Source organism: Dermacentor silvarum, chromosome 11 (assembly GCF_013339745.2).
Source record: "Dermacentor silvarum isolate Dsil-2018 chromosome 11, BIME_Dsil_1.4, whole genome shotgun sequence".
Taxonomy (NCBI): domain Eukaryota; kingdom Metazoa; phylum Arthropoda; class Arachnida; order Ixodida; family Ixodidae; genus Dermacentor; species Dermacentor silvarum.
In genome coordinates, this window is record NC_051164.1 from 52,775,190 (window position 1) to 52,796,990 (window position 21,801).

Below are 21,801 nucleotides of genomic sequence, written 5' to 3' on the forward strand. Positions count from 1 at the left end.
AAAAACGCCCGTGCCTTCGGGCGCGGCGCGAGCGGGCCACACCCAGCCACAGCCGAGCGAGCGAACAGTAATCAGTGAAGGCGAGGAAAGCAACAGAGAGATGGTGGCACAAAATTGTGCCGCGGTGTTGCAAGGGGCAGCGCACCCACTTTTGTCAGAAGTCAACAGCGTGCCGGAGAGAGAAAGGGCATGACTGTCATCGCTGTTGTACGAATACGACGCGATTTTCACGAACCATCCGGGACGCACTACGCTCGTCAGGCACACGATAGACACGGGTGCCGCTGCACCGTGGAAATGTAATCCTCGGCCGATAAGCTTGACTAAGCGAAAAGCACTTGACAGCGCCTTAGACGAACTCCTTGACACAGGCGTTGTGGAAAGGTCGAACAGCCCATGGGGCTTCCCGGTAGTTCTAGTCACGAAGAAGGACGATACTTATCGCCTTTGTGTAGACTACCGCAGGCTGAATGAGGTTACGAAGAAGGATGCGTACCCTTTACCCTCCATTTCCTCTTTAGTATCTAGCCTAGGCGGGGCAAAGTACTTTACGACGCTCGATGCTAGTCGTGGATATTTTCAGGTCGAAATGGACAAGCGTGACAAAGAGAAAACGGCTTTCACTTGTCGCAGGGGGCTCTTTCTGTTCAGAAGAATGTCTTTTGGCTTAGTCGGAGCTCCCGCTACTTATCAGAGGTTGATGGACCGAGTTCTAGGAGATGCAAAGTGGCAACATGCTCTCACATATCTAGACGACATAGTGGTTTATTCGAAAACATTCGACGAGCACTTGCGCCACTTGAGAGACGTCCTAGACAGGCTGAGGTCCGCGGGTATCACGCTGAACCCGAAGTAAAGCTCAGATAGCTGTGACCAGAATATCGCTGTTGGGTTTCACGCTGGACCACGGCCCGCATTCTGCCGAGTGAGGATAAGCTAGAGGCTATACTGAGGTACCCATCGCCGAAAGATATCGGCGAAGTGAGACGCTTTCTGGGATTGGTGAACTTTTATCGCCAATTCATTCCAGACTGTGCGGCAGTGCAAGCGCCTTTAACGAAGCTCTTGAGGAAAGACGAGCGTTGGACTTGGGGTCAAGAGCAGGAGGTGGCACTGCGCGGCCTCACAAAGGTGCTCGCAGACACGGCAAAGTTGCAGCTGCCCGACTTGAATAGGGAGTTTGTGATTCAAACAGACGCAAGCGACCTGGGTTTAGATGCAATTTTGCTTCAGGAGCACAGAGGCATTCTCCGACCAGTTGCATTCGCGAGCCGTTCGTTGACGCCGGCAGAAAGGAACTACTCGGTGACAGAGAAGGAGTGTCTCGCGATAGTTTTAGCTCTGCGAAAGTTCGACTCTTATGTCGACGGAGTGGCATTCACGATTGAGACTGACCACATGGCTCTCACTTGGTTGAGGCACTTGAGCGAGCCGAGTGGCTGCCTGGTGCGTTGGGCACTGCTGCTGCAGAGTTACGACTTAACCGTGCGCTACCCCCTGCAAAGGAAAAAGCAATGCCTCAGCTGACGCACTTTCGCGAGCGCCAGTCCGAGGTGAGGGAGAAACCCTGGCCGTAGCCCAAGTAAGGGACGCGGAACAACCGTCGATCCTGGGCGAGAGCGTGAATCACGTAGATGTTGGTTCCGCAGGAGTTGTCTTCAGCAGAAAGGAGCTGTTAGAGGCTCAGCACAAGGACCCGTTCTGTCGAAAAGTGCTCGACAGGCTCCGGGAGCCGGGTAGCACAGCCGCCGCACACATGGAGGCAGCTGGTATTGCTGTCGGAGCGGAGCGCTCAGGAACAGCTGGTAATGCAGTGTGCGCGCTGGATTCCTATCTGCTGAATTCTGACGGCGTCCTGCTGAGGTATATTCCTACCGAGAACAACACAAGTGAGGTGTTTAAGGTGGTGATACCGTACGCGTTGAGAGGAGTACTGCTATGCTACTTTCATGACTCGTGCATCGCTGGGCACGCGAGCGGCGCCAAGACTTACGTTAAGTTGTGTCGCTTCGCTACCTGGCCAGACATGAAACGGGACGCGATTCGCTACGCCCGCTCGTGTCATGTGTGCCAAAGCATGAAGCCCCTAGGCGGACAACCACCCGGCTTCATGCAGCCTATCGACAGCCACACTCCCTGGCAAATCACGGCGTGTGACGTCATGCGACCGTATCCCACAACACCGAGCAGGAACAAATTCTTGCTGGTGGTCACGGATAACTTCAGTAAATGGGTAGAACTTTTCCCCCCACGAAAACTGACGGCACGAGTGATCATGGATAAGTTGATGGAAGTTTTCACCAGGTTTGGTTTTCCGGAGCAGTTGATAACAGACAATGCGTCCTACTTCATTGCAAAGGTGTTCGTAAACTCATGCGCCGCACTTGGCATTAAGCACAAGAAAACGACAACCTACCATGCTCAGTCGAACCCTACTGAACGAGTCAATCGCAACATCAAGCACATGCTTGTTGCGTTCTTTGAAAGGCATAACGACTGGGATACCTACCTTCCAGAGATCGGGTTTGCATTGCGATCGACAGTGAACCACTCGACTGGGTATGCGCCTTCTCTCAACCTGGGGAGAGAGCTGCTGAATCCGATGGATAGGGTTCTCGTGGATTGCAGCGGAATGCCAGTCGCGCCGTCAGCATGAGCTGAATATGCAATGCATCTACGTGCCAAGATAACGGAAGCTTTACATAAAGCATGCTGTAATCTTCGCACTGCTAGGGCACAACAGAAGGTGCAGCACGACCGCTCACATCGGAACCTCCACTACGAAGTGGGCGATCTGGTGCTTTGACGCCAGCACGTTCTCAGCGATGCGAGCAAACAGTTCACTGCCTCGCTGGCCCCAAAGTGTAGCGGGCCGCATCAAGTGTGAGAGTAGGTTTCGTCGCTTGTTTACCGGCTAGAACAAGAAACGAAAGCTGATCAGCGGACCGGTACATGCATGTGACCTGAAACGCTACGTGCCGCGTGATGAGCAGTGGGATGACTATCAGGCCCTCGCTCAATCGTGATCCGTGAGAGAGAGCAGTCAGAACCAAACGGCGAGCCTGCAGCTGCGCTACAACTTGCGTAGCAGGCGGAAGTGAACTGACTGCTAGTTGCGTAGCCCGACGACTGTGAGGTACATTCGTAAGTCTGGGTGGCATTGCATACCGCGTGAGCATACAGCCGCACCGTGCTGGCACCTTGGTAGTTCCTGCTGGGGAAGCGAACGTCTAGTGACCACAGAGCACCGAGTATGGACGACGAGTCGTCACTCCAGTCTTCAAGTACCCTCACAGGCCACGACGGGAATGTGGCGTGAACGTTCGACGCGTGGGTATGCGGGGTGCAGTTTGACCAAAGAATGCTGTGAGGGCCAGTGCGGTGATTATCTTGTGCTGCAACTCGAAATGGTGATGATGCGTGTGAACATTCCCTTCGTAACAGACGTCGACGGTGTTCCCGGACACGGCAAACTATGCTGCTGATCACAGTGCCGCTCGGTGCAGTTTGCTAATAACAATTTCCAGGAGCACAGCAAGACGAGACACGGCCGTGTGAATTGCCTGCAGTAAACAACTGACGCCCTTGCAGCCGCACGAACTGCTAGCCGGCGGCCGGCAGGCGATCGCCCTTCCAGCGCAGCCGACACCTGGGGCGCGGCACTGAGAGCCACCTTCGAGCCCCGACAACAATCCCCCCTCGCAAACCCGAGCAGTGCAGCTGACCAGCCGCCTCCGAGTCGGCATCAAGTGTTCGCCAGCTGAGGACTGCATCACCACCAGCCCGACGCTTCCTCGCCAACCTTGGTGGGTACTTAAGCAAACGGACGTCCCTAGGTGCCAGCCTCAACGTACGGGGGCCTTCTTAAGGGGAGGAGGATGCGGGGAGCACATGCCGCCATCTTCTCCCGCGTACGCTCGTCGCATGCGCACGTAGCGCGTGCAACAGGAGCTGGGCGGACACGAGAAGCACTTTGCTCTCTCCCCGTACTCGCTCGCCTCTAGTACCGCGCGTACCCACGCGGGAAGAGGGAAGGCATCTGACGGGCGAGGAGGACATTCCCCTCGCGAAAAGGTATAAAAGAGCGCGACCGAGAGACCCCCGGGCCTCTCTGACCTCGCTACACCGAACCTGCCCCTACGAATATACCCGCTGCAACCCGTCAGTGACCTCGCTTGCGTGACTTCCACACGCAACGAGGAAAGCCTATTTATTACTTATTATACAGAGCAGACTTCCCTCTGCAAGTGTGCTTTATTGCCTGCAGCAATAAACATTGAGTTGACTCGCTTGTTGCCTCATTCGCCCGAACCCTACGTAGCTGCGATTGCACGCGCTACGGGTTGGGGAAGACCCCCACAGCACTTGTGCTTTGTTTTTCTTTGCTTTCCGCTTCTTCCTTCATGCGCAAGCCTGTCTTGCATTCCCTTGTCTCGCAATGCCACCGTTTTCGACTGTTGCGCGTCTGTTGGTTTGTGTCATGCCGTCTTTGCTGGTGTTTGTGATCACAATGATTGCCTCGAGTTTTTTGGGGTGCTCTCTGTCTCTATCACACTGCATTTTGCTGAGTGCAGAATGAACCCTTCAGTTGCCACTAGCTGCTTGCGTCGTCCTCCCACTCGTTTATTTCGCCATGTTTCCACCTTGGGCTCCTTGGCGGGTTCGTAGCATGCACGGCGAAATTCCATAGCCGGATGTTGAGCAAATAAGCTCGGACCCTTCATCGCGTTCACTGGAACGATGCCAACGTGTAAGCTGTGTGCTGACGGCCGATAGTAATGGCATGGTGCCAGCTGATCAATCGCACTGCCGCAACTTTGCCTCACATTTGCGGGTCAAGCTGCAGGCATGGTGGTAGAATTTTGTTTGTTCCACGGCACGGCCGACACAGTGCAGTGTTTATTCATAACATGTTATCATCTTACCATAAGGATGGGAAAACCTATTTAATTGCTTGCAGTAGTAGTATACATAATCTCGTAAGTTCAGGGATAGCATATACACTTGTTCTACTCTTCATTGTACTGACTCATTATTGGCTTTCTTTTTATAGGTTCCTTTGAGGGCTATGGCGCTGGGCAATGAAGTCGCCAACAATATCGATGTCATAACTTACAAATAAATGATTATCTTCATTTAATTCTGTTTGTGTCAGCAGCTGACTAGCCAGTGCCTATGTGCATTTCTAGGGGCAGTGCTTATTTCAACAAAAGCTCCCGGAAATGCGTTGACCCTTAATGCATGAAAAAAAAATTGAAAACAGCTTATAAGCAGCAATTACAGATGATTTTATGAAATGTAGTACCCAACCAGCCCTGCAATGTATCATACTCAAAACAAACCGAAAAAGTCCTGAAAAGTTGTTTCCAGGACGTCCTGAAATTGTTATGAGGCCGGACAACGGAACTGGATTAGTGCAATTCCAGTACCTTTAGAGGACGCCCTGAGGACATCATAACTGTCCTGAAGGTGACATACTTAGAACATCCTGAAGATGTTACTATGTTGTCTGGGTCATCAGGTTTCAGTGCCACTTTTTTCGCTCTCTCCCGAAATTACAACACCCAGCTCAAAGATCGTCATTTTCACACAATTGCTGAATCAAGAACGAATCCCAGAAGGAGCTTGACTTGTACAGGAAAGAATACTTTCAGTAAATGTTTGTAAAGTGGCAGGAACACTCAAAGCGCTGCATTGCTTCGCAAGAGGACTATTTCGAAGGTGACAGCGCTTGAACGCACATAACTAAATTACTTTCTTCAAAATAGTGCCAGTCTCTAAAACTCTTTCATACCACCCGTACCCAACAGAACGAGCAGCAAAATAAACGCGTTATCGTTCACAAAATGCTCTGACGCTCCTTGTGATATTACCAAACAAAAACCATGTTCTTGTGTTTATCGTTTCCTTCCTCAAAGTACTGCTCCTCGCTAAGTCGTTAAACGAGGATATCGGTCCGAACCACCAACTCGTCCACGCCACTCCGGTAAATACGAGACCTTCTGCCCATAGTTTTAACCTCGCTAAGGGAGGTTTATGTGCCCGCTGTAGCTAGAAAACGCAATAAAGCAACCTCGTAGTAAAAGCGATTGTCACGAAGTAAGCGTCATGCTATTCTGCGCCATAGTTGTTTCAAAAGTACTGTACAGTACAACAACAGTTAGCATTCAGCGATATCTCGAATCACCGAGCATAACACTGGAAGCATACCGTGCTCAAAGGACCCTCGCAAACTCACTTTGTCTGAAGCTCGGGTATGGTGAACACTCTGTTTTGACAGTACTGAACAATTTCCGAGAACAGGAGGCCGAACACGCTGATGCTGACCTGCAGAAAACGAACAAAATAAAGTCTATTAGAAGAGCGCCGACTGCTCGAGGTTGTGCTCAGCGTTACGAAGCTGCATGCGCGGCGAAGAGCAAGCTCGCAAGCACTAGTTAAATAGACTTTACGTACGTCACTTCTGCTCTTGTTGAGTGGCTTGTCGAGAATGCTGACCCTGTTTCTCATATTGGACATTTTTGGACGCTGTAAACTCAACCTTTACATATGCTGTTGGGCGTCAAGCAGCCAGTTCCAGTAGTTCCCGTTTCACAATAAACACATGACAAACAGATAGGTAGCGTTGATGGCGATGTCGATACAGCGTAGAATTTTGACTGCGGCTGCTGCTAAGGCTATTTCGGAGTAACATAAACAAATCTCGAAGGCCATGTTTTTGCAAGCTGGAAGGGCAGAAAGCTACCGCAAACGCCAAAATTAAGCCTTGATGTGTTTCAATTGTGAAACTTTTGCATCGCTTCTGAGATGGTGGCAGAATTTAGCCTCTGCAAATAAAAGGCGCAAAAAATTGCTGACAAAGGACATATACGACGAGACAGACGGCGACTTTTAACTCTATAATGTTATTTAACGAAAACAGAATAAATATCAACCATAGGTACCACTGGTAGTGTACAAATTTACTCCTAAGAGATAGGCCTATCCTATGAGGCCTCATAGAATAGCGCCCTCTGAGTTTAAAATACGGGTCTCAAAGGCTATGCTTTTGCTGGTTGAGCTATGTCACTCTAGTTGAACGCGGTCTAAGGAGCCAGAAACAGGTGATCTTCAGTCGGGTTTTGGACACCACCTATCAAAACCCGACTACTAAGGTGCAGTGGCTGCCGAGAAAAACGATTGATCAAAATACACGGGAAGAGAGAAATCGTTTTTCTCGGGTACCACTGCACCAAATTTGATCAAAAAAAGTGTAATCTAGACTGTTGGTTGCGAATTTTATTTATGTCAATATTTTAATAAAAAACTGGCAAATATAGCAAACTTTCAGAACATGAAGCTATAAAGTTCACAACTCTTACTCGGCCATGAAACAAAGATATCACAATTCTGTAAATGGAACCTAATTGTACATCTAAGTTGGACAATATTGATATACGGGGTGTTTCAGCGAACACTTTCAAAAATTCTTAAAGGTTGCCTGTGGCAGATAGCACAATTCTAGTTCATGAGCTGGTCTACTCGAAGAGGCGGACATGGCGAAGGTGCAGGTGCACAAAAGATCGAAATGCATAATCGAATAATTAAGAGAAATTCACATTATAATTAGGTTTTTAACTAATTACCTGATGACTCATATTGCAATTTACAAATTGTAGCCGTGGAGTTCGCAAGGCGGATCCACCTGGAACCAATTCTCGGGATGACACCAGTTTCGAGATATTATTTCCCGAACTTTTCGAGATATTAATTCCCGAACTTTGCGAAGAAATGCATTGGCATTACAGTTAGGTTCCTAACAAAACGTCGCTTTTGCATTGAAGCACAAAATTAACCGGAACGCCAATGCATTTCTCCAGCGAAGTTCAGGAATTAATATATCGAAACTGGTGTCATCCTGAGAATTCATTCGAAGTGGATTCGCCTTGGGGACTCCACGGCTACAATTTGCAAATTGCAATATGGGCCATCAGGTAATTAGTTAAAAACTTAATTAGCAATTTTTTTAATTAGTCGATTATGCATTTCAATTTTTTGTGCAAGTAATGTCCGCCTCTTCGAGTAGACCAGCTCATTAACTAGAATTGGGCTATCTGCCACAGGCAACCTTAAATAAATTTTGGAAGTGTTCGCTGAAACACCCTGTATTATACATGGTACTCAAATAAACCACTAATATGTGAGTAGAACTTTTGCAAAAACAATTGTAAACAAAGTAACAGATTCACGTAAGGTATAAATTGATATGTCAAGTTTGTCCGCTGCGGATGCTCTAACGGATGCATTTTACAGAACTGCGATATCTGCTGTTGATGCTGAGCTACAAATTTAACTTTGTGCTTGAATTTCTTTCCGAACTTACCAATTTTTGAAAATTCATTTTAATACACTCAGGTATTAAATCGAAATTCCGCTTCCAACAGTTATACTACAATTTAACTTTCTCTCTCCAATGCAATGCATTTCTTTAAAATCAGCCAAGTGGTTATCTCAGAAAAGCATTTATGCGTTTTATATGCATTTGCATAGGCGGAAACTAAGTTGGGATCAAACTAAAACTTCCTCCTTAACATGCTTCTGAAGTACTGCCAATTTCAGTGGTCGTCCTCGCACAAGAGGAACGTGCTGCGCACGTACTAAAGCGCTCACATAAAGCCGAGTTTGTTCCACCAACATAAATTTTGAAGCATGAATGGCGCGAACAGTGAACAGTTAGCTCCCAAGTAATTGTTGGTTTCAAATTACCAGGACTATGGCGCCATATGAGGGCAGTGGTAAGATACACCAAGTATAGTGCCTAGAACGGGTGTATTATTCTGGACATTGTCAAGTTCCACCATGTTGTCTAATTTGGTAATGGCAGCTTCTGAACCAATGAGAGTCTGCTGTGGGCCTCTCTGATTGGGTCAAAATGCTGCCATTTGACATGGTGGCATTTGATATTCGACATGGTGGCATTTGAGAATGTCCAGAATTGCACCCCAGGTACCAAATCTGCGACACAATGACCACCATTGCTTTTATACTACATATATTAAAATTGCTACGCTTAACCATTATGAATCTACGAACTGCCACCCTATGTACAATGACACTCTGGGGTTCAGAGGAAGCGCTAAAGGTGGCAGGGAACGTCACAAAATACAAAATAAACATCCGATAACAAATGTAGTGGTTGTATCATACAAGGAGCAGCTTATGCTAAACCTAGCACTGCAGATAAGGCAGCAATTTAACCATATTTCTGCCTCAATATACCTGCTGACTGGTGAACTTCCTGTAATGCTTATTGGTCAGTTTCTAGGTCTCCAAGCTGGGCTGTGAGAATAATGTAGTGGAGAATCTTACATTTTTGCCACTAGGTTAACCGAACACCTTATCTCAGTGCACAAGTGTTTAGACAACTCCACAGGAGATTGATCTGGCAGCTGCCACTCGCAACAGTAAGTTTAATCAGAAGGCTGCCATAGTAGAATGCGATCTGACAAACAACCACTACTGAATCATTTCATTTTTGCAAAGTTGGTGAAAGAATATAACTCACATGCACGTTTGCCTCCAAAGAGACAGCCAGTAAAACATAGGCACAGTTGGCATATATAAAAAAAGCTGCGATTTAATTTACATATATACATAAACATATAGAGCTAAAAATCACGCGAGGAACTGTGCCTCTTGTGCTTATGTTTTTTCGTAGACTTTTTCCTAGACCTGTGCTCGTGGCGATGATGGCGGGAATGATGTCGCTCGTGGTGTGATGCGTCGCGCGACTTACTAGCGATATTCACAGCACCAACAACGCTGACCAGCTTTCTCCGCCGACCAGAGTGCTGGCTATCATCGTCCGACGTCGTACTACTCCGGCTGTTTGAGCCATGGCCTGTGTCTGCAGCATGCCGCACGTGTCTCTGCCGCCTTTGCCGAGACCGTGAGGAAGACCCACGGCTGTCTGGAGTTCGTCGCCTGTCGCGCGCTGGCTTTGAATGCTCTTGTGCATGTCCTTGTGAGTGCCGTCTCAGAGGATACTTGTCATCTGTGTCGCTCGACGATGAGTCACTTGCGGCATGACGTTCGACAGGCTTACGGTCTTCCAATGGCCGACTTGAACGGCTCGGTCTCGCATCCTGGTTGCATGGGCCTGCCTGACGACTTCCACGTGCAGAGGCATCGTCCTCATCAGAAGACACCAGATCAATCACGACAGTTCTCTCCCCCGGCTTGACCACTTTCACCACAATGCAGTCCGAGCTGTCAGAGTCACTATCGCTGTCCACGGATGTTGCAACCACCACCTCCCTTGCGACAGCGAGTCCGCTGGGGCCCGGTTGAGGTGAGTCATGCCGTTCAGCAACTGGTGCAGCGTGCGATTCCAGCGCAGCTGCTCGTTCCGACTCTCGCAAGGACCGTCTGAACCAACTGACAGGGTCCGCCCGAGAGCAAGCCTCGGAGCGCGAGGTGTACGCTGTGTGTTGGTCGTATGCAGCCATGTCATGCACTGATGTAGCAAATAAAAAGAACTCGTGGACAAAGTGCTCTGTATGGTCATGGAGGAAAGGTTCTATGTTCTGAGCAAAGTCAGGATGCCTGATGTCTAAATTCAGGATTAACGACATGACGTGATCCATGGCAGCCACTATACGACTTCGATTCTGCTGCATCAATGCATTCAGCTCACGGTTGAGCCAGGGAACCAAACGGTGGGTGCAAGCCGGGTTCTCACGGTAGAACTCGGGCGATGCTTCACGGTATTGCGCCAAGCTTGGAACAGCCCACAAGTCTGATGCATACAGCTGAAACCTCTCGACACTTGTTGTGGCCCCCCTGGGGAGGTAGCGATTCTGATTTCGGCGAGTTGCGGAGGAGTGCCGAGTCTGCCTCTCACGCTCTTGCCGCTGCCGCAATGCCTCCAGTTCCTGCCGCCGCTCGGCGGTCATCGTGGTGGAGAACCGAAACCTCCTCTCAAAAACCACCTGCATCGAATACGCCGGGGCACGTTGCAGGTCACTGACAAAGTACTGGTCGTAGTCTTCGAGCGAGCGCACGCTGTGGATGATGCTCTTGAACCGCTGCTTGCAGAGGGGACATTCGGCTTTGACTTTGGCCCACTCAGCAAGGCAGGCAAAGCAGAACTGGTGAAAGCAGCTGTCGGTGAATGATTTGTTCTGAGGCGCTCCCAAGCAAATGGCGCAGCTATCTTCCGGGGAGCTGGTGTTGCGGCTCGACGGTCGTTCTGGTGTAGCATCGGTCGGCCCCAGTTTTGAGCCAGAAGGACTACCCGCAGAGTCGCCATCTGGCGAGTCTTCGATGCGGTGCCACGGCGGGGAACATGCAGCCGCCATCTTAATTCTGCATACAAGTGCAGCCGAGCCTCTGAAAAGAAAAATTCAAGAACATTCAAGTTCCTTCCTGTATGTTCCTGCCATTCACTTGCATTAGTTAGAAGGGCCAGGTGACTTACCCCGTTTGGCAGAAAGTGGTTTGACAGCACTTTGGATTTTTATTTACTAAACAGGCCTCACATCATGCATTATACTTCAAAATGAAGCCAGGTGAATGGGAGGGCTTGGCACGAGAACAATTTGACTTCACTTCCCAGCTGCCGAGATCCCACATACTTTTAAAAAGACCTTGCCACACCTTGGAACATGAATAATACAATAATAGTTGAGATCGAGGTGCCTAAAAATAAAGGAGAATGTGTCTTGCAGTGGTGCAGCGTTTAACATAGGATGAGGCCATGCTGAAGACATTGGTTAAGATCACGTAGGCTAGCTATACTGTAAGTAATGAAAGAGACAGCTACTCGAATTATTGACAAAATTATTACAAGGAAATTAAAAACAAACAATGTTATTCACAAAAGCTTTAAACCTGTGGTGCTCATACAGCTACTCGAATTATTGACAAATTTATTACAAGGAAATTAAAAACAAACAATGTTATTCACAAAAGCTTTAAACCTGTGGTGCTCATATGCAAATTCAGAACAGTGCTAAGAAAACACGATTGAAGTAATGCATCAAAGTGTCTCATAGAAATGTTGTCAGTAAGAGGTTCAAAGTACTTTGCTGCTTATGTGCGAACAACGCGTGAAACGTGATTCTATACTTCTACCACCAATGCGGGCAAAATACACGGCTTACGTCAGCATTCGCGAAGTGAAAAACTACAAGTGCATTACGCTTTTTGCACATTAGAACGCGCCTTTGTTGGGCAGGGATATTATGTGCGAGAAGTAATCCAAAAGCTCGAGGCAATCTAGCAGTCGCAGAAAACACGAAAAAGAAAAGCCACGAACAAAATTTTACCGTAGTTCAAATTGTTCAGCAAATCGGCAATATGCGACGAATGCTGTCTAAACACGAGAGCCCTGATGGGGGGAAAAAAAACACCAGAACTTTTGAAAAGAAATTGCGGTAACTCATCGCGACAATCTGCATGCTGCGACGCACAGATAAATATACAATCACGGTTAGAAGAAAATAAGCGAAAAAAAGTGAGAGCATCGGGTAGAGCACCAAACATGTACTCCGGGGTTGGATAACAGTCTGTGTTTGGATCAGACTTCACTCACAGTTAACCAAAAAAGAACATTAAGCACTAAGTAGCGCGAAACACTTCACGCTGAGAACTTCGTGGTCAAGGTCACTGCGTGCTGCTTCCCAGAATTTCATGTTTATTTAAGTGGTTTGATACTCCTGTCAGGCCAACTAGAGAACACTTATTTCTCTTGTGCGAAGAGCGAACCAGACCAGCGTCGCAAAGGCACAGACGAGCAGCTCGTACTTACAGAAGTCGGTTACAACCAGGTTCACATTTGGGAAAAGTTCACAGGCTGACAACTGCTAGGTACACACAAGCCAAGTAACGTTCACAGGCAAAAGGCGGATGCAACGTACGAACAGTAGCTCAAACACTCAAAACACCAAAAAGCAGGAGACAAGCGCAGGCCGTTTAAGAAATGCGAAATTTATGTTGGCTTGGATTGGCTGCGTATTATGCGGGCGATTACGGCTACCATCGACTGCCACTCTCCTCATGCAGGTGCATAGAGGAAGGAAAAGCATCCTATTGTTATTAGGTGCTGTTCAACTTCATAGCACTGCGCCACATTTCCGAATATGCGTCATGTTTTGATAATCTTTGAGATTATGACGTTGAGCTGTAGCAACCATAGCAACAGCGCGTGAAGTTGTCATCTCGAAGGCCATTAAAGGCAACATTTTAAAATCTCAAAGGCCATATACTTGTGCCATGCAAGTGCCTATCGCAGGCAGGCAAGAAACCGGACAGGCCATGGCTGCCACTTTTAAACGACAGATGAATGAGTAGCGCGCTACTTAATGCTGACAAATGATTTTAAAAAAACTCATTTATATTAAACATTGATGCGGCATGTCCATGATTGCCCTGTCTACCGGCCGAATTCATTGACCGGCCCAAGCCCCCAAGCAGCAGCAGTGACAATCAAAACAACATGGCGACGTCCAAGTGACTTGTGCAGTGATGGTTACTAGTGCGGTTTCTTCTTGTGCGGAAAAAAACACAGCGCATGGGTTTCGGCTCGTTTAGAAACGCAACAGAGTCTTGGAATTCTTCGGCGTCAAAGTAGTCCAGGATGACGGACGTTAGGGTTTCGCTACGGAAGATCGAGTTTCCAACCGTTGTCTACGAAGCGCTCCGGCAGATTCAAAAGCTGCTGGCCAACGAGGGCCGCAGTCCGACGTACGCTCACGTCGCCAAGGAGATCGCCGAGGAGTTCGTTTTCCAAGACTACGATCAGCGCCGAATGACGTCCCAAGGGCACTCCTCCGCGGCGCAGCAGATGCGCCGGCCGCGAACGCGCAAGCTGCCTGCGATCCGCGAGCTGCAGATCATCGAGATCATAGCGAGCAGCTTTCAGAACGCCAAGTCGGATATGTGCCAGAAGGTCTTCTTCATCCTATTCCCCTCGGCCGACCCGAGTGTCATGGACGTGCGTGTCCCGCTCCTCTCGCGCCTCGTCTCCCTCTCGATCGCGCTCAAGAACCACAACGTCCTCAACTGCGTCGGCTTCTGGATGCACGTCTGCGGCTGCACCTCGGAGCCGTCGCTTCACATCGTGCGCCACGTCGTGGGCGACTACCTCAGCCTCATCCCGAGTTCGGCCGAGATGCTCAAGGAGCTGGCCAACATCTCGCCCCTGTTCTGCGCCAGCCTGGCCACGTCGTTGACGCACATGACGCCGACGAACCCGTCGCGCGACGTCGTCGACCTGCTCGCTTCCTGGGTGCGCGCGCAGCCCCTGCTCTGCTTCACGCCCATGGAGGCCATCCCTCCGCAGCTCTACACGCAGTGCCTGCAGACTTTCATCCCCGGTCTGGTCGCGTGGTGCGTGCTGGCGCCGCTGAGCAAGACGGACGCGCGGACGATCGCAGACGACGCCGAGCTCTACTCGTACCTCCACTACGCGCTGCTCGAGATGCTGATTCGCGCGGGCCAGGTGACGCCGCGCGCTCCGATCGTGTTTCCGTTCCTGCCGAGCCACTACGTCGTTCAGGTGGTCGAGACGCTGAAGCGAGGCCTAGCCACGGCCTCGCCTCAGGGTGCCGAACTGGCCTTGAACAGGCTCGGCCAGGTGCTGCAGGCAGCGTTCGCGTCCAAGTGCGTGCACGGTAACCTGGACGCCATGTTTCAGACGCTGCGCCAGCTGCCGTCAAACAGGCTTCTGAAGATTGTGCTCGCCCGTTGGGACGTGAAAAAATACTGAACGCTTCTCATTTCGTCTGTGTCGAGTGAACTACTTATTTAAGCGTATGCTAAGGTGTTCTTTGTGGAAATGCAGTCTGACCTGCCCATTTCTTTTTGAAGCCACAAAAACTTGCCGGTATTCCTATGGCTGTGCCGTGGCTGTCTTGCGTGGTGTTCATCATGAAATACTGTTTGTCATCTCATGCAATGCAGTACACAACGTTTTCTCAGCTAGAAGCAATTCGCAGATACTATACCCCAGTCACACAAGGGCACTTTCGACCACGATTGATTGTGGTAGGGATCGAGTGTCTCGATTTGGATTCGCTGTCTTCTGCAGCTGGCACAAAGGGCCAATCGCTTTTGAAATGGCTTTGTGTGAATCGGGCATAAGATTCGTGACAGTTGCTGGCGCTAACCTGCTGGCACTTTCGGTCATGGTGCAATGCAAAGACTCCTCGGTTCTGTGATTTGGTTGCCATTAAAGAAAAGGAAACTTGTGGTGCAGGCTAACATCAAGCACTTTCATTGTGACATCACTCATAGGTTGCACTGCTATTGTTGCACACAGAGGCAGAGGTGGGGGTTCATTGGGGGCCACCGCCTGATTCACGTACCGTGATAGCTATAGTCGGGTACAACTTTAGAAGGCAGTGGTATTTGCCCATCAAAGGCAGATGCACACGAGCCTCCACCAATGGTGGCGCGCTCTAGACTGACGTCATGAGCCGGACGGCCGGTGACCCCGCCGACGGAGAGCATGGCAGCCCGCTCTTCGAGCTGGGCCAAGGTGCGTCAGAGGGACTATTTCTTTAGTTGCGGAGGCAATCGGCTGCTGCGCTTTGGTCATCTGGGCGGGCCGCTCCTGTCTTCTTAAGTTGTACCCGACTATAGACTGGAACTTTAGGCAAAGTACCTATTCTTTCCTTACCTTGCCATTGTGCCTATTTGATATTGTCTCCGCATAACAGGTAAGGTAGTCAGTGGCGACAATAATCCACCTGTTCCCCGTAGTTGAAGTTGTAAATGGTCCAAGAAAATCCATACCAATTTTGCCGAATGGCACTCCCAGCACCTCTACAGGATGTAGGAAACCAGCTGGCTTGTCGGGTGGCGCTTTGCGTCTTTGGCAGTCAGGACAAGTGCGTACATGATGTTTAACATCGGCTGAGAGCTTCGGCCAATAATACTCACGCCACAGTCGGGACAATGTTCATGTGTAGCCCAGATGACCTGAGGTGGCCTCATCATGACATGCTGTGAGAATTTCATTCTCCACTGACTGCCTTACCCGTTATGCGGAGACAAAAGCTACCCAGCGGGGAACAGCAGCTGAAGCAGCTAGATTTTTCGTCAAAAACGTGCTTAGGCACGGTGCCCCAGCTGTCGTAATTACTGGCAGAGGAACCGTGTTCACGGACAAACTTTTAGAAGCAGTTCTCAAACTCAGTGGCACAACCCACCGGAAAACGACAGCCTATCATCCACAGACGAATGACTAACGGAGGGTTTGAACAAGACACTCACAGACATGCTTTGCATGTATGTCGACTTGGACCAAAAGAACTGGGATGAGATTTTGCCTTATGTAACCTTCGCATATAACACCGCTCAACAGTAAACGACTTGTATGACACCATTCAGCTTGGTACACAGTCGCGAGGCCACGACAACTTTAGATGCAATGCTGCCCCACAAGTAAGACGACATCCATGCAGATGCTGAAAAACGTGCCGAAGAAGCCAGACAGCTTGCACGTGTACGCATCCGCTACCAGCAAGACCACGACGCAATGCGGCGCATTCGTCAGCACAAATCGTCGCCTACACACCCGGCTAGAGGGTATGCGTTTGGATACCCATTTGGTGTAGGGGACTTTCTGGAAAACTACTAAGGCGATGTTTCTTCTATCAGCTTTTATTCCCTTAACCCTTTCCCCAGCACAGGGTAGCCAGCCGGTACTTACACTGGCTAACCTCCTTGTCTTTCTTTCCCTTTCTTTCTCTCTCTGCTAAGGTGATATTGCCACGAGACAGTGAAGGGGCTGCTACTGTCGGTCGGACGAAGACGACGGCGACGAAGTGGCTAGAGGCGCGCGACAGCCTTGCATCCGTCGCTGCTGCCTGTCAAAACCTTGTATATAGCCATACTCACTCCCTAAATAAACGTTATCCCCGTAACATCTTTGGTGGAAGTGCTGGGTAAACCTGTCAACGTGCCGGCTCCGTCAACCAAGCACGGAACTTCGAAGCGGTCGCCGTCTTGGTTGCTCCGCGATGACCAGTGATGTGTCGACGGTGCAGCAGCCACCGGCTCCTGTGATTCTTTTGCACCCACAAGACCCGGGAACCTTTTCTGGCACAGATGGCTTGGATGTCGAAGACTGGATCGACATGTACGAACGCGTCAGCAACCGCAACAGGTGGGACCCCACGGTTATGTTAGCCAACGCGATATTCTATCTGAAAGGGACGGCACCCGTGTGGTACCGGACGCATGAAGAAGATCTTACAAGTTGGGACGCTTGCCAGGCGAAGCTGCGTGAGTTGTTCGGCAGATCATTTGACCGACAGCAGGCCGCTAAAAAGGAGTTGGGATCTCGTATCCAGACGACCACTGAATCGTACATTTCGTACATACAGGACGTCCTGGGCCTTTGTCGAAAAGTTGACGCACAAATGGCCGAAGATGACAAGATTTCGCATATTTTGAAAGGAATAGCCGACGACGCGTTTAATCTACTGGTGTGAAAGGACTGTACGACGGTCGACGCCATAGTTAAGGAATGCCAGCGCTTTGAACAAGCGAAGAGTCGCCGCATCACCCGCCAGTTCCTTCGGCTACCTAACACTGCCGCCACATCATCATGCGAAGACCCACCGACGCCTGCACCGGCTACAGCGTCAGAAGATGTAACGCGTATTGTCCGCCGCGAACTTGAAGCTCTAGCTCCTACGGCCGTTCTTCCAGACGTTCAGTCAGCCAACCTGCCCACCGTGTCACTCATAAAAGCAGTCGTCCGCCAGGAGTTCGCGAACATGGGATTATCATCGGCCGTCTGTTCCATTCGTACATCCGAACGTACCCCTGCAAATGTCACCCAGAACCAGGTCTACCCTTCGCGCTACAGAAACCCGGCTGACTGGAGGACGGCAGACGACCGACCCATATGTTTCAACTGCTCTCGCGTTGGACACATTGCCCGTCACTGCCGCAGTAGCTGGTCGTCGCCTTCAAACTGGAGCACTGGATCTTGGCGTCGTCCTGGAGGGAACATTCGACGGTTTTCCCCTCGCTCTGATCCACATTTTTCCGATGCTTCCGATGCCGCCGCTCCACACTCCAGGTTTAGCCGCTCACCGTCCCCACAAGGCCGTCGATCTCGATCGCCGCGACCATACCGGTCATCGTCCCCTGCACGGCCTGGCACCTACGCTCCGGAAAACTAAGCCGTGCAGCTCCCGGAGGTGACGCTGCATCAGTGACCCGATATACACATCCTCTGTTGACTGTATCTACGCGCCGAAACCTTCTGGACATTCAAGTGGACGACGTTACCGTTACGGCCCTCATAGACACCGGAGCGCAGATTTCAATAATGAGCGCTGCTCTCCGTACTCAGCTCCGCAAAGTGATTACGCCCGCAATTCAGAGCACAGTACGGGTCGCTGATGGCAGCTCGTCTGCCGTTCTTGGTATGTGCACCGCCCGAGTGCGCATTGCTGGCCATCAGACCATTGGTTTGTTTGCCGTGCTTGCGCAGTGTCCCCACGACGTGATCCTCGGCCTAGACTTTCTCTCGACGCACTCAGCCCTTATCGACTGCTCCACAGGTGTACTGCAACTGGAGCTCCCTTTCGACGCCCACGTACTATCGGACACTCCCAGCCGCTTATGTTCTGTCGAGTTCCTCCACCTGCCACCGCAAGCCTCCACGTACGTCCCATTAAGTCCCTCTCTTCCTGTGTGCGATGGCGAATACGTTGTTTCCCCGATTCTCGACGTGGTCCTGATGCACTCTGTCGTTCTCCCGCACACTGTGGTTACCGTACGCGACAACAAAACCTGCCTGCCGCTTTTGAACTTTGGTCTTTCAACCCACGTGCTACCTGCTGGCATCGCGCTTGCCACCATGTCGTCGTTGCAAGAATGCGCGATTTCTGTGTTAGCCGTCGACGGCCCTCGAACTGTTTCCGGCTCTCTCACAGCCACCTCGTCGCTATGTGCCAATTTCGAGAAAATGATATCAGCCGACCTTTCGCATACGCAAGCAGATCTTCGCCGGGTCTTGCTGTCGTATTCCGATGTCTTTGATCTCGAAAATCGCCCTTTAGGCCAGACAACAGTTGTTCAGCACTCCATCCACACCGGTGACGCTCAACCGGTTCACCGGCGCCCTTATCGCGTTTCCGCTGCGGAACGCGCCATAATCCAACAGGAAGTCGATAAAATGCTGGCCAAGAACATCATCGAACCATCCTCGAGTCCTTGGGCCGCTCCTGTTGTGCTGGTCAAGAAAAAGGACAACACCTGGCGATTTTGTGTTGACTATCGACACCTAAACAAGATCGCGAAAAAGGACGTCTATCCCTTGCCCCGTATCGACGACGCACTCGACTGTCTTCACGGCGCCCAATATTTCTCATCTATTGACCTTCGCTCAGGTTATTGGCAGATTGCTGTTGACCCACTGGACCGCGAAAAAACCGCATTCGTAACTCCCGATGGCCTCTATCACTTCAAAGTGATGCCTTTCGGCCTTTGCAATGCGCCGGCCACATTCGAGCGCATGATGGATTCCCTTCTTCGTGGCTTGAAATGGTCAACCTGCTTGTGCTACCTTGACGATGTCATTGTTTTTTCGCCAACATTTGACAGCCATCTTCAGCGCCTCTCCACCATTCTCGAGGTATTCCGCAATGCCGGTCTCCAACTCAACGCCTCAAAATGCCGTTTCGGACGCCGTGAAATAACCGTACTTGGCCATCTCGTCAACGCGACAGGTGTCCAGCCCGATCCTGAAAAAGTTCGCGCCGTGAAGCATTTTCCTGTACCTTGTTCGGCCAAAGACGTACGCAGTTTTATAGGATTGTGCTCCTATTTCCGACGTTTTATTCGTAATTTCGCCGACATTGCGCGTCCTCTTACTGCGCTCCTCAAAAAAGACGTTGCTTTTACATGGGGCTCACCCCAAGCTGCTGCCTTTTCGGCGCTTATAGATGCCCTGACGACTTCCCCTATTTTAGCACATTTTGATCCGACTGCACCGACGGAACTTCGCACAGATGCCAGCGGCCATGGAATCGGTGCCGTCCTCGCTCAGCGTCAGAGCGGCCACGATCGAGTGTTATTGCGTACGCTAGCCGCCTCCTGTCCGCACCGGAGAAGAATTACTCCATCACGGAACGAGAGTGTCTTGCTCTTGTCTGGGCTGTCGCCAAATTTCGTCCCTACCTGTTTGGCCGCACCTTTACCGTCGTAACTGATCATCACGCCCTCTGTTGGCTTTCTTCGCTCAAAGACGCTACAGGACGCCTTGGTCGTTGGGCTCTGCGCCTCCAAGAATACTCGTTTTCAGTGGTGCACAAGTCCGGTCAGCTTCATCAAGATGCCGACTGTCTCTCGCGGCATCCCGTGGATTCCCCTGACGTCTCCGAGCAAGACACCGACGCCTGCGTCTTGTCTATCTCGGACCTCGTTAATATACGGGATGAACAACGCCGCGACTCGGCTTTACGGTCTATCATCGACAGTCTCAACTCCGCCACCACCGACCCTTCCCTCCACTTGTTCTTCCTTCAGGACGGCACCTTATACCGCCATAATAGTGCTACGGAACAGTATTTGCCTTGACGAAGAGGCGAGCAGTGTGAAGACGACGACGAAGATTAGAGGCTACTGCGGGCTGTGGCTTCTTGGCCAAGTGCGGCGCATTTCTTTGTAAATATACTTGTATATAGCTTTTCGTCTGCGTCTTCCTACGTAACATATCTGGTGGAGGTGCGGGGTACTGGCACAACGCCAGCGCGGCAGCGACCGTGTTATCGCTTACGCCAGCAGGCTCCTTTCACCCTCCGAGCGCAACTATTCCATCACTGAGCGTGAGTGTCTGGCCCTAGTTTGGGCGGTTGCGAAGTTCCGTCCATACTTATATGGCAGGCCCTTTTCCGTTGTTACAGACCACCACGCGCTTTGCTGGTTATGCTCACTGAAAGATCCTACAGGAAGACCTGGTCGCTGGGCCTTACGCCTCCAAGAATATTCGTATACTGTTACCTACAAATCCGGCCGACTACACAAGGATGCTGACTGCCTGTCTCGCTACCCGGTAGACGAGCCTGACGACGCCGACAGTAGTAACGCCAACGGCATTTTCTCTGTGTCTGACTTCGCTAACATCGCCGATGAGCAGTACCGGGACCTATCGCTGCGAGCACTCATCGAGCGTCTGCGCTCTACACCTACCGACGCCTCCGTTCGCCGATATGTCCTCCACGGCGGCATTCTGTACCGAAGGAACTTCGTCCCTGATGGATCTGATCTTCTTGTCGTGCCAAAACATCTACGACGAACTGTGCTCTTTGAGATGCATGACGCACCCACTGCAGGCCATCTTGGGGTAACCCGCACGTACGACCGCGTCCGGCGCCGCTTCTATTGGCCTGGTCTCGCTCGCTCCGTCCGACGCTATGTTGCTGCCTGTGAACCCTGCCAGCGTCGGAAAACACCTCAGGTGCTACCTGCTGGTCATCTCCAGCCGATCACCGTCCCTGTGGAACCGTTCTTTCGTGTTGGATTAGACCTCCTCGGCCCCTTTCCCACGTCATCTTCGGGGAACAAATGGGTAGCCGTCGCAACTGATTACGCCACCCGATACGCTATCACGCGGGCTCTCCCTACCAGTTGCGCCACTGACGTCGCGGACTTTCTCTTGCGTGACATTATCTTGGTTCATGGCGCCCCGCGACAGCTGCTTACTGACCGTGGTCGCAACTTCCTGTCGAAAGTTATCGCCGACATTGTGCGTTCCTGCTCCACTCAACACAAGCTGACTACCTCATACCACCTCAA

The 21,801-nt window shown here is 50.7% G+C and overlaps 4 protein-coding genes across 4 annotated transcripts in view; 1 reads left to right on the plus strand and 3 right to left on the minus strand.

Annotated features, from left to right (window-relative positions):
* The window catches only part of LOC119433266 (trafficking protein particle complex subunit 5), a 42,026-nt gene extending 35,403 nt beyond the window's left edge, over positions 1-6,623 (minus strand). The window contains exons 1-2 of the mRNA XM_037700415.2: positions 6,457-6,623; positions 6,239-6,327 (exon numbers count right to left, since the gene is read on the minus strand). Of these exons, the coding sequence (XP_037556343.1) occupies positions 6,239-6,327; positions 6,457-6,519 (152 nt within the window). The 5' untranslated portion in view covers positions 6,520-6,623. The remainder of the gene's footprint in view (positions 1-6,238; positions 6,328-6,456) is intronic.
* Positions 1-21,801, minus strand: part of LOC119433007 (uncharacterized) — a 280,121-nt gene that overhangs the window by 255,099 nt on the left and 3,221 nt on the right. The window lies entirely within an intron of this gene.
* On the minus strand, positions 9,597-12,943 carry LOC119433264 (E3 ubiquitin-protein ligase Topors-like). The gene is made up of 2 exons (XM_037700412.2): positions 12,791-12,943; positions 9,597-11,370 (listed from the first exon to the last, which is right to left on the minus strand). The coding sequence occupies exon 2, from the start codon at positions 11,337-11,339 to the stop codon at positions 9,648-9,650; it is 1,692 nt and encodes a 563-aa protein (XP_037556340.1). The 5' UTR covers positions 11,340-11,370; positions 12,791-12,943; the 3' UTR covers positions 9,597-9,647.
* On the plus strand, positions 13,468-15,260 carry LOC119433265 (integrator complex subunit 15). The gene has a single exon (XM_037700414.2). It carries the CDS (start codon positions 13,619-13,621, stop codon positions 14,747-14,749), a length of 1,131 nt encoding a protein of 376 aa, XP_037556342.1. The 5' UTR covers positions 13,468-13,618; the 3' UTR covers positions 14,750-15,260.